The sequence below is a fragment of the Laetiporus sulphureus genome, assembly GCF_001632365.1.
Source record: "Laetiporus sulphureus 93-53 unplaced genomic scaffold LAESUscaffold_5, whole genome shotgun sequence".
Taxonomy (NCBI): domain Eukaryota; kingdom Fungi; phylum Basidiomycota; class Agaricomycetes; order Polyporales; family Laetiporaceae; genus Laetiporus; species Laetiporus sulphureus.
In genome coordinates this window covers 641,814-653,194 of record NW_024468514.1, presented here as the reverse complement: position 1 = coordinate 653,194, position 11,381 = coordinate 641,814, and the positions used below count along the sequence as shown (strand labels likewise).

General features: G+C 54.4%; 4 protein-coding genes across 4 annotated transcripts; 2 read left to right on the top strand and 2 right to left on the bottom strand.

Moving 5' to 3' along the window:
- The first annotated feature begins 354 nt into the window (after nucleotides 1-354).
- On the top strand, nucleotides 355-2,066 carry LAESUDRAFT_810066 (uncharacterized protein). The gene is made up of 2 exons (XM_040914182.1): nucleotides 355-1,406; nucleotides 1,462-2,066. The coding sequence occupies exons 1-2, from the start codon at nucleotides 369-371 to the stop codon at nucleotides 1,780-1,782; spliced, it is 1,359 nt and encodes a 452-aa protein (XP_040768150.1). The 5' UTR covers nucleotides 355-368; the 3' UTR covers nucleotides 1,783-2,066.
- Nucleotides 2,067-3,234: 1,168 nt separating this feature from the next.
- LAESUDRAFT_644782 (uncharacterized protein) lies at nucleotides 3,235-5,106 on the top strand (the record flags this gene model as incomplete). The annotated part of the gene is made up of 4 exons (XM_040903877.1): nucleotides 3,235-3,421; nucleotides 3,477-3,578; nucleotides 3,633-4,145; nucleotides 4,205-5,106. The coding sequence occupies 4 exons, from the start codon at nucleotides 3,235-3,237 to the stop codon at nucleotides 5,104-5,106; spliced, it is 1,704 nt and encodes a 567-aa protein (XP_040768149.1).
- An 860-nt stretch (nucleotides 5,107-5,966) lies between these two features.
- Nucleotides 5,967-8,182, bottom strand: LAESUDRAFT_721773 (glucose-6-phosphate isomerase). Its single transcript, XM_040908071.1, has 6 exons — nucleotides 7,977-8,182; nucleotides 6,751-7,862; nucleotides 6,485-6,697; nucleotides 6,246-6,420; nucleotides 6,104-6,195; nucleotides 5,967-6,046 (listed from the first exon to the last, which is right to left on the bottom strand). Exons 1-6 carry the CDS (start codon nucleotides 7,996-7,998, stop codon nucleotides 6,002-6,004), a joined length of 1,659 nt encoding a protein of 552 aa, XP_040768148.1. The 5' UTR covers nucleotides 7,999-8,182; the 3' UTR covers nucleotides 5,967-6,001.
- Nucleotides 8,183-8,257: 75 nt separating this feature from the next.
- On the bottom strand, nucleotides 8,258-10,517 carry LAESUDRAFT_721772 (uncharacterized protein). Its single transcript, XM_040908070.1, has 10 exons — nucleotides 10,384-10,517; nucleotides 9,933-10,206; nucleotides 9,764-9,870; nucleotides 9,653-9,702; nucleotides 9,503-9,595; nucleotides 9,177-9,446; nucleotides 8,986-9,129; nucleotides 8,751-8,909; nucleotides 8,517-8,696; nucleotides 8,258-8,457 (listed from the first exon to the last, which is right to left on the bottom strand). Exons 2-10 carry the CDS (start codon nucleotides 10,196-10,198, stop codon nucleotides 8,365-8,367), a joined length of 1,362 nt encoding a protein of 453 aa, XP_040768147.1. The 5' UTR covers nucleotides 10,199-10,206; nucleotides 10,384-10,517; the 3' UTR covers nucleotides 8,258-8,364.
- Nucleotides 10,518-11,381: the final 864 nt, after the last annotated feature.

The following is an 11,381-nucleotide window of genomic DNA, read 5'->3' as shown; positions in this document are numbered from 1 at the left end:
CGTTGAGCAGTAGCAAGCGTATTTCTACCTCGCGAACTTCGGGCATGTCCCAAAGGCTTTCCCCCTCGTATTCAACACAGGTCGACGACCGCGAGCCGGTCGTCGTTCGAGTTCAGCCCCTCGTCGACGTTCGGAGGACTTGTCTGGACGTCGCGTGCCACGTCCGGCAACTTCAGAAGCGAGTCCGGTGGGCGGACATAATCAGGCGTTGATACGCCTTGCCCCGTGAGTCACCCCATAGATGTCTTCCAGAAGCTCGTGCTGAGTGCGGGGTATGCTGGGGTGCGGGGTACAAGAAGCACGCTCTGCGGTCCCCTCGATAACGCCCGTCTGCGTCTCTAACTCCCCCCTTCCCCCCCACACACACAATGCCGCTCCTCGCCCTCAACGACGACGTCCTCGACATCATCGTCTCCTTCCTCTCTCCGCACGATGCCCTCCCGCTCATGACCACCTGCCGCACCGCACACGCCCTCGCGCTGCCCCGCCTGCTCTCCGAGGTCGAGTTCCTCACACACACCGCCAAGACCCCCGGGCGCATCACCCAATTCTGCCAATTCATGCTCGCCGACATCCCGCACCGCATGCCCCACCTCCGCGCGCTCCGGCTCATCGGGAACGCATTCGCGACGAAGGACTTTGACTATAGCGCCGCGCTCGCCATGGCCGCCGTGCTGCGCCACGCCAAGTGTCTCCGCGAGCTCCACCTGCGCCTCGCAGGCGAGCTCCTCGCGTGCCAGCCGCGCTTCGCCGACGCCGTCGCGGCGCTCGCGTCGCTCGACGTGCTCTGCATGAGCAGCAGGATGTACTCGTGGGTGCTGCTCGCCCGCATGCGCGCCACCCCGCGCCGCGTCGAGTTCTTCGCGGACTACATGGCGTACAAGGACCAGCAGAGGCTCTTCTGGGGCGCGGCCCTCCCCGTGCGGCTCGCGCCGCGCCTCGAGCAGGTCCGTCTTGAGATGTGTGTTCCCCTCGCGGAGAACGCGGACGCGCTGCGCGCGGCGTGGCCCCACGTGCGCGAGCTGACGCTCGTTGGGGAGGTGTGCAGGATGGATGCGCTCGCGCGCGCGTTCCCGAATGTGCGCTTCGTGCGCTTCCAGGACGTGGACTTCGTGGGCAAGCAGGCGCCCCCGGGGTGGAGCGAGCTCGACCATGCGCAGTGGAATGTGGTGCCGCGGCACCCGCTGGGGTGCAAGGTGCGCAGGCTTGACGTGCAGGCCGCGCTTCCTGCGGCGTCGGACGAAGTTGGCGAGGGGTTCGTGGAGGTTTTGGAGAGCGCGTCTCCGGCGGTTCTGCTCTGCACGCTGCCGCAGCGCGGCGACTTTTCGTGGATGATGAAGATCGCAAAGGCCGCGCCGGAGCTCAAGTACGTGCATGTCGCGGCGCCCTCGTTGGACGAGGCTATCGTACGTTCACGATCCTTTTGTGCGATAGCGTCTTGTTTAATTTTTTCGTTCACAGACAAGCTGCCAGGACGCGTTCGCCAAGCTCCCCCTCGCCGGGCTCTCGCTCGGATACACGTCCAGGATGCCTGCGTTTGACGATGGTGAACGCTGTGCTGCATCGGACGCGCGGAAGATAGCCGCGGCGATCCCGTCGCTGCGGTATGTCGGACTCAACGTGAAGGCCTTCGCGGCGAAGACGTACGGCGATTTGGAAAACATCACTTGGTTCCGCGTCGTGTCGCGCGCGCATGATGGGAGTCCTCCGAGCATGGTGGTGGTGTCGGAGAGCGAGCGGATCGCAGCACAAGAATGGTTGTTGAGGTCGCCGCGGGGTTGAGCTTGACTGCCCCGCAGATTGTGTGGTGTGCGCGACTCTGCTTTGCCATGATACCCTTGAGCCTCCAATTCGATGGCATAGCAGTGGTCGACTTTGGTTTTCCTTGTAAATCATGTGCTAGTGTTGGATCGTCCTACGAATGCAATGTTGCAAAATCTACTAGTATCATAGTTGTAGTTAATGTGTACACTCGTCACCGCTCTGTTTCATACTCCTACTAGTATCTGTACAATCTATATGATCTTAACAGCTAATCATAGATATCCTATGCCACTAACTGGGAGTGTCGTTATGTGTAGGGTCTGTCCCAGTGCCGCGGCGTAGAGATGCCCTTCGGGTATTCTCAGTGACACGCCACCAATTGTTTCCTTCGTCGCTTGCATCGATCGCTTGGCCGGTTCGGATGCATTGGCACTCAAGCTTGCACAATTTATAGTGGCCGAACAGGCCCTTTAACCTGTCTAAGTATACCACTAACAGTTACGGAACTCTGTCTGCTTTCATGTAGGCCGCGTTGCACCAGGTGGGCAAGTCTATCACATTGAATGGAAACCCGCAGTACTTACTTTGAGAAGCCGAGGTTGAATTTGACGGGAGATTACCAGTAATCGACTGGCGGACATCAACCACGTCGTATCTGACTCGCTCGTTCGACGACTCTCGCTTCTCTCGCCCGGCGCATCGCATAGCCTTCAGGCTCATGTCGATTAAGGCTACAGCTTGACTCATTGACGACCTGTTCTTCCCAGCATGCCGTTTGACACGCAGAGCGCGACTTCAAGACGCCCGGGTCCAAGATATGTTCAGAAGGCATCTCATCCTACGACACAATTCTCTCTTTTCTGTCAGGCTTGTCTCTGATCGGCACGAAGCGGGTGAACCACCTCCCGCATGATGCAACCGAAGACTACTGGTACCTAGCATTTGACGTCAATCGCAGGCTTGCGCGGTTTGTATCCGACTCCTTTGCGTTCCGATCCTTGCAAAGCCCGTACTGCTCCCTCATCTCCGGATCCTTCACACTTGCATTTTTCGATCGTGTGTTATATCCCAACTCAGGCCTCGACCTGTACACTTAACGAGGTCCCGGTCATGCCTTGGAAGTCGGCATGTTGCTGCAGGCCGACGGTTATCTGTACGTGCCGAGTTCATTGCAGGATGCAGACTTCCAACAAGCAACCCAGACAGCTCATGCGCAGCATGATCCCCAAGGCCGGCGATCTTCTATTCCTGAGAAACGTCTCCAATATATACACGTTGATCAGATCATCGCCCGATGCACGTTTCCCAGAGTTTACCCAGGAAGATCCAAGTGACCTTGGCCCGAACCGACTATCCTCAGGTGCCTCTCTGCCATCAGCGCCTACTAGTCAGCGCTAATGAGCCTGAGATGAACGCCCACGGCGGAATTTAACTTCATACTTAATTGCTCCTCCCTATTCAGGCATCTTCATGTCTCTTACCCGCCTTCTCAGGCATTTACCACTGCTCAAGTCAGCTTCGCGACATTTTTCGATCACATCTAATGTGTGTTCGCCACCTGGCACTGCAGTCTTAGCTGTCGCAGGCCAAGTCACTACGGACCAAGAGGCACTTCGCCGCCACACGTCAAATCGCTGGCTGTACAACGAGCAAATACGTGAGTTGATTCCGATCGATAATACCAGAGCCGCACTCTTAAGTTTGTTCTACAGAACTTTCGCGTCGTTATGTGAAGTTCGATCCTCATGCACTAGGACAAGTTGCCTCAGGCGCCGTCGGTGCGAACTGCACACGAATCGATAAAGTGGCAGAGGGTGACGATTTACGATCGCGTTCCCATTGTATAATTGATAGTAACTATATACTAGGCTCCACTAACAAAATCTTCCTTCTCACCTTCGAGAACGGACAAGAAGCTATAGCTCGCCTACCATGCCCTTTAGCCGGACCGCCACACTTGATTACCGCATCAGAAGTTGCAACTATGGAGTTTGCGAGAGAAATCATGAAGATCCCGGTGCCAAAAATTCTCAGTTGGAGCTCTCGCGCCGATGCAACGCCCGTTGGCGCCGAATTTATCATCATGGAGAAAGTGCATGGCGTCGAGCTGGAGAAGCTCTGGCCCGAGATGCGAGGGGCTGAGAACAAGACCGTTGTTGAACAACTTATGGAAATTCAGAAGAAGTTTATGACCTTCCGCTTCTCCCACTACGGGAGTCTTTTCTTCAAGGAAGACGTGGTGGGTTACCCACATACCACCGACATCTTCGCCGAACCGACCGCTCATCCTGATGTCCCATCAAAATATGCCATCGGGCCTTGCGTTTCCTGGGACCTGTGGCGAGGCGAGCGACAGCGGGTGGATGTTGACCGGGGACCGTGTTCGTGCTGTGGCGCGCTCATTCCCGTCTTCAACATTGCTGATCAACCCATTTAACAGGGAAAGATGCATATTCGTACATCGCAGGGTTCGTCAAGTGCGAGAAACAGTGGCTTGCTAGATTTGCCAAGCCCCGCGACCCGTCGGATCCATTCTATCTGGACCCCGAGGATAATTCGCCGGCCGCCCACATCGCTGTCTTGGACCAATTCCTCGCTTGTCTGCCTCACATTATGCCGGATCCGGAGCTGCGTTATCCAGCACTATGGCACACCGACTTGCATCGAGGCAACATCTTCGTTGAGCCGCCACAGCCCACCATTTCGGGCATCATTGACTGGCAATGGACAGACATTGGGCCTTTTTATGCACAGGCGATATTTCCAAAGGCTTTTGTATATGGAGGGGATCGCATAAAGCTCTCGTCAAATCCTTACGACAGACCCCAACTTCCTGAAGGCTTTGAAGACCTTCCGCTGGAGGAACAAGAGCTCGCCAGGATGGAGCACAATGAGGCATTCACAATGTGCTACCAGCAGATCCTGATCACAGAAACACCTCCTTGGTCAGCAGTCACGACAATTCCACACCGTTCGACTATAGTGGACCCTGTCTACCGCGCTACGCGCACGTGGTACGGCGGCATCGTGAGCATGCAAATTATTCTGCTCCATATGCAGGTTGTCTGGGATGAAATCGCACCAGCTGGCACGTCGTGCCCTCTCAATTATACGAATGAGGATGCCGAGCGGCTTGTGAGCCTCGCAGTGCGGGCACGCGATTACGAGAACAACGTTGAACGGTTGAAGACTCTTTTAAATGTACAGATTGACGGGAGGGTTGATACGGAGCAATATGATGAAGTACGGGCTAAGAGTGAAGAGATGAAGGCACACTGGGATCCTGAGGAATGCGGTGGACAGTATCCATTCCAGGAGGGCGGACACTCGTTGCTTATATGATGGCATCTGAACCTTCATGACCATTCTTCATCTAGATTGACGATATCATTTATGCCACTCTTATAAATGAGGCAGACCTTCCTCCTGAGGGTCACCTTCATCATTCCTGACCGCTCATTCGCCAATCTGCCCTACGATGGGAGGGGATAGCAAGTACGGGCTCTAGTTCTTCAAACAGAGCCGCTGGTCACTGCCAGCAAAAGCTGGATGATTTCACTCAACATCGACGAGCCGTCCCCCCTTCCTTCAAGTGCTTTACATGGGATTCAACAGCCGAGTGCAGTTGTGTCTTGGTGTATACAGCGAGACATCTAGTTGATAACGGCACGTTCGTCACGTACTATAGCGCCATGTCTCCGTGCACCCTGCGCTGTCGCTACACATTGACCAATGCAATTACTTGCAGCTCTTCACTTGTTCCTGTGGGTCATCGATGAGCATACGAAGGTGCTCAGGAAGGGAAATCCGAAATCGTCAACGAACATTGGACTTCCTGAGTGGCAACGGCTGGCCGCTTCTACAGTTGCGAAATCTGAAAAGATGCGAGGTGGGATTCAGAGATATCGTAGACGGCGTGAGAAATATTTCAAGGAGCCGCAAAAATCAGGAGGACAAGAAGGCAAAGAAGAAAGCACGAAAAAATGGCTTAATTGCAGAGGCTGTTCATCCCAAGAGAACGGACAAACAACACCCTCATAGCCCTCTCAACTTTGTAAACATACCCGCGCGTTTGAAACGATTTACTTCTGGTCACACCAGAGTTCGCAGCACTGACAGTCCCTCCTCATGCATGTCATCTGAATGCTGCATTGATATTGGTACAATCCTACGACATCTTGATTCAACTTCCTATTTATAGTCGCCCTCCTTCACGTCAGAGACGTCCGCCGAACAGTCACTCCTGCCTGTGCTTCTGATAGTAGTGAATGAGACCAGTAGTCTGCAAAACCCATTTATCAGCACATTTGCAGCAGCAATTCCATGATCAAAGACTCACCGAGCTGTCATGACCAACAACGTCCTCCGGCTTATTGAGCTGTGCAAGGATGTTCTTCGCGAGGACCTTGCCCAACTCGACACCCATTTGATCTACGTACACCTTAGCGGCTAGACAGTCATATCAGATCGTGCTCGCTTACCGAAAGAGTTGATGCCCCAGATCACGCCCTGCGTAAATATCTTGTGCTCGTACAGTGCGATCAAGGCACCGAGGGTAGCGGGCGTCAGCTTCGGGAAGATAATGCTGTTGCTCGGCCTGTTACCCTCGAACACCTTCGACTTGATCAGCGCTTCCGATGCGTTAGGGCCGACCTCCTGCACGAACAGACGATATGTTAGGGACATTCCAACCTCACCAAGGAGTAAATCAAGCACATGCCTTGCGAACATCCTCTTCAGTCTTGCCGAACGCAAGCGCCTCGGGCTGCGCGAAGAAGTTGCTGAGTAGGATGCGATGGTGGAGCGAGTGGCGGATCGGATTATGCGTCGTAGCGGGCGCGATGAAGTCAGCGGGGATCAGCTTCGTGCCCTGGTGCACGAGCTGATAGAACGAGTGCTGGCCGTTCGTGCCCGCCGCACCCCAGATGATCGGCTGGATCACAGATCGTCAGATCTCTTGTGCGCGAAATAAACCGCTCAACGTACCCCAGTCTGGTAGTCCACCCGCTGGCCGCCCTTGGTAACGAACTTGCCGTTTGACTCCATGTCACCTTGCTGGAAGTAGTCCGCGAACTTGTGCAAGTACTGGTCGTACGGGAGCAGGAGTTGCGTCTGCGCGCCGTAGAAGTCATTGTACCATACACCGATGACCGCGAGAAGGACGGGCAGATTCTGCTCGAGCGGCGTGGTCTTGAAGTGCTTGTCCATGCCATGTGCACCGCGGAGGAGCTCTTCAAAGTTGTCATAGCCGATGACGAGCGCGATCGATAGGCCGATAGCACTCCAGAGACTGTAGCGTCCGCCGACCCAGTCCCAGAACTGGAACATGTTCGCCTCCGCGATGCCGAACTCGGTGACGGCCTTCGTGTTGGTACTGAGTGCGACGAAGTGCTTCGCGACGTGCGCCTTATCGCCCGCGCTCGCGAGGAACCATTCGCGCGCACTCGTCGCGTTCGTGATCGTCTCCTGCGTCGTGAAGGTCTTGCTCGCAATGATGAACAATGTTGTCTCCGGGTCACACACGCGCAGCGTCTCCACGAGGTGTGTGCCGTCGATGTTGGACACAAAATGTGCGGTAAGGTCGCGCTTCGAGTATGCTTTGAGAGCCTCCGTCACCATGACCGGTCCGAGGTCAGAGCCACCGATGCCGACGTTGACGATAGTGTTGATCGTCTTGCCGGAGTAGCCCTTCCAAGCACCACTGCGGACGGCCTCAGTGAACTCCTTCATGTGTGCAAGCACGCCCTGGACCTCATCTACGCCGGCCTCGGAGATACGAAAGTCGTTGAAGTTGCGGAGCGCGACATGCAGCACAGCACGGTCCTCGGATGTATTGATGTGCTCACCAGCAAACATCTTGTCTCGGTAGGTCTCGAGACCGGCCTCACGGGCGAGCGAGAGTAGGGTGGCGAGGATAGGCTCGGTGATCAGGTTCTTGGAGTAGTCGAGCAGGAAAGTGACCGGCGGACCATCAGACGAGACATACTCCTTGCTGAACTTGGAGAAACGCGCTGGGTCCTGAGAGAAGAGCTCCTTCAGGACAAGCTTGGAGTGCTCCGAGTCGTATATGCCCTTGAGCTTCTTCCAGGAGGAGTACTCTGAACATCAGAGCTGTTTCAGTTCCCATCATCTTCGCCAAGTAGTCAATGCGTGAACACGCTCGAACGCGGCGGTCGCTCTTTCTCGTTGTCTATCCACGTATTCCTACTCACCTGAAGCCAGTCTCCCGCTCATTGTGGGCACAGATCGAGGGCGATGGGATTACGGGGATGGGCGGCAATGCAGGGTGCGGGCTGCCTTAAAGCTGCGAGTCGTGCGAATTATGACGAATCGTGCGCCCGGTGCGCACGTTCTGCTCACGCTGCTCGCCTATCGGTGCTGTCGCCCGTGTTCTCAGCGTTGAGAGGAAACACGCAGCGCAAACGGCCAAAGGTCGACAGAATGCTCTCTAAGTCCGTTACCTGCATGGTCTCAATTCGCCCACGACTTACCGACTGCATGGCTCTATGGCACTGGTGTTTCCGCCGGCTGCCAGCAAGAGGGCGATATCACGATAGTAACAACATTTGCAACACGACAAGACGGGCCACACAATCGAGCTTACATTACGCTTTCCTCTACCCAGCCACCGCCGCCGCCAGCGTTGTACATATCATCATCCGGCCCCCATGCTTCATCCTTGTGTTTCACGGCCTGTACGCACGAAGAGTCAAGTATAGCCTAAGAGAATAGAGTAGCCGGGCGGAACATACCTTCGTGAGATAGTCCTTGTTTGAGTTCATAGCGCGTTCGAGTCCCAGCAGCAGCTTGCTCTGCTCCTGCGCCTGCTTGAGCACCTTGTCCACTTCTGCCTTCGAGATCTGCAGGATAGGGTCCAAAAAGGTCACTGTGCCGTCCGCCGAGATGCTCGCGCTGATCTCGCCGCTCTCGATCTACCATGGTATACATTCGGTATCTGCAATGCACGCGAGTGAGGGATGACGCACCATATTGACGATGATGTCGCGGATTTCGTCTTCACTATCGATGGATACCTCCTTTGCAATGTCCGCGAGCCCGAGTGTGAGGTAAGTAGAGATCAATTTCTTGATCAACCAGCGCGGGGCACGATCGATGGTCTGGTGAATAAGTCCCAGGTTCTTCTCCTAATGTTTAATGAATCAGCAATACCGTCGTAGAGGAAATTATGAAAATTCATCAATCAATAGCATAGACGCTTACGTTGGTGAACAACTCGTTGTCCTTCTCGATAGCAGCATAGAGAGCCGATCGTGGCAGAGGATACGCTTTGATATACTTCCCGTACGGTGAGTTTTTGAGCAGACGCGTGAGATTTGGGTTGGTGTATCGCGGAGGCGGTACGGTCTACGCAATATCAGTAACGGAACCACTTAAGCCCCATCATAACCCACCTGTCCGTACAAGATCAACTGCACGAGCACCAACTTCTTAGACGCCTCTAGTTGAATCGCCGCCGGCACCTGGGCGGGCGAGCTGGCGCAGATCTCGAAGAACTCCTCCGCTTCTCGCCAGCGCTTGAGCGCACCGAACGCCACTCCACCGGCGTAGTGATAAATGAGGTTGTCGTTGTAGGTCAAGTCGGAGATGGTCAAATCGATGTTGGTGATCGGCACCGATAGCACGGGCAGAGCGGCGCTGAAGTGTTGTGTGCCGACGCATGTCTGAGGGGATGGCCGTTGACTAAGATCATCGATATAATTTCGAAAAGTCGACTGACCATGACGAACATGCGATGCAACGTCGTGAGATGCGATAGCGATGGTGGATATCGGGTAACGAGTTTATACAGAGGGCTGAGCGCGACTTTGAGCTTGCATAAAAATTCTCAGTTCACCAGGCCGCGTTCCAAACGATGATGGGTACTCACATTATCTGCCTCTTGTGACACTTGTACGATGCCGTTGGCTAGAGCGGTGACTAAAAGTAGGGCATGAGTGAGCCACGCGCAATATTCTGCACATTGATAGCAAGAGCGCACCTTGATCTGGAGCGAGTCTTGCTTGCGGAGGGTCGAATAAACTACAGAACTCCTGGATCACGGTCAAAGCGGGCTTTGGCACTGTAGTCGCTTGCAATCGTGCAGATCTGACATACGCCACAAGGGTCTCTCAACTCGCACGACACCCGCGTTCAACGGGAAAACGCACAGTATGTAAAGATATCCAAGCGTGTGCCGCGGCAACTCAAGAGTCTCGAGGGGATCCTGCCCGCTTGAGAGCAAACCCGAGAGGAATGTCTGGCGGACGTCCTTCGCTGAGGCTACGTTCTTCAACCGCAGGTTGAGATCCGCAACGTTGTCGGTGGTCCTGATCTGCGTAACGATTTCATCGGTAGTTGAAAGCCCTTGGTTCGTGTGCGAAGGGCCTGAGCGGCCGGCTTGCACTGCTGTAGATGATCCTGCTGCCGAGGCCATGGGGGATGCTGGACAAAGGATGTCAGCGTTCAATCGTGACGAACTTGATAGCCTTCCAGGCGTCGTGCTTCGTCACAGTGCAACAAGGAAATCGCACTCCAATCAAAGAGCACCACGATGCGTTTGTCGTTCGAGTGCGCGGCCAGTCTGACGGATCGCTTTCTCAGTGACAACGTAAGCCTTACCTTGTAGATCGAATGCTTCGGCTTGTCCAGTTCACGGAAGAGCTTCCACTGCCCTCAAAAGCCCTTCAAGTTTTGACTCTCTCTTCAGAACAACACAGCCAAGGAATGGGATGGAAGAACGTGAAGAACGCGATGAACGCGAGGCTCTGCAGCGCGGGGAATCCTAGGAAGGCGGACAATAGTAAGCGCCCATAGTACTGATTGGTTAGACGCCCGTCGCAATACTTACAGTCTCGTTCAATGAGGTGCTTTCCCCCAAAGCTTTCTAACTCAAGAATCGTTACTGAACGCGCCCGTCATCGATTACTAGATTATACTAGTGACGTGCAAGTTGACCGTACGAAAATACACTAGCTGCATGTAGACGTCTTTGCCAGTAACAATAGGTTCAAGATGCACCATCCTTTCTCACAACGTTTCAAACCTAATATCGAGCAGATTCTGGCACTCTATAGGATTCCAGAGGCGAGAAAGATCTACCTCAGTGTAAGTTTGTCGCCCAGAGGCAACTAAGAAACCTAACATTACTCACGTAGCTACTACGATCTAGATACAGCTTCACAGAGTGTAACAAGACCATTTTATGTTTCAAAGAAAGCGGATTTGATGTGCTTGCGTTTAATTACCGAGTTCCTGCGCCGGAGTATGCGAGGATGAGGTATGTTGTCACCGAAGGAAATGTATTGTTCGCAAGGTGGAGATTGTTAATGAAGGCATGGTTGATGACCAACATCCATTCATCGGTTTGCAACTTTTGCTGCGCAGAATTGCACCTTTCTGCCAATCGTGACCGTCTAGCCGGCGCGATCATAGCCATCGTTTGCATCGACATCCGGCGTTGTAGCGCGCTCACGTCGATTCCAGAACATCGTACATCATGGAGGATCGCTGTGCTCTGCAAGTATAGAGGTGGCGTCACAGTCGTAAAGCTCGCCACACTCCCACACGCACCCACCTCCGCCGCCTATGGAAACACCCCGAGGGCTTGGATCGTCTCG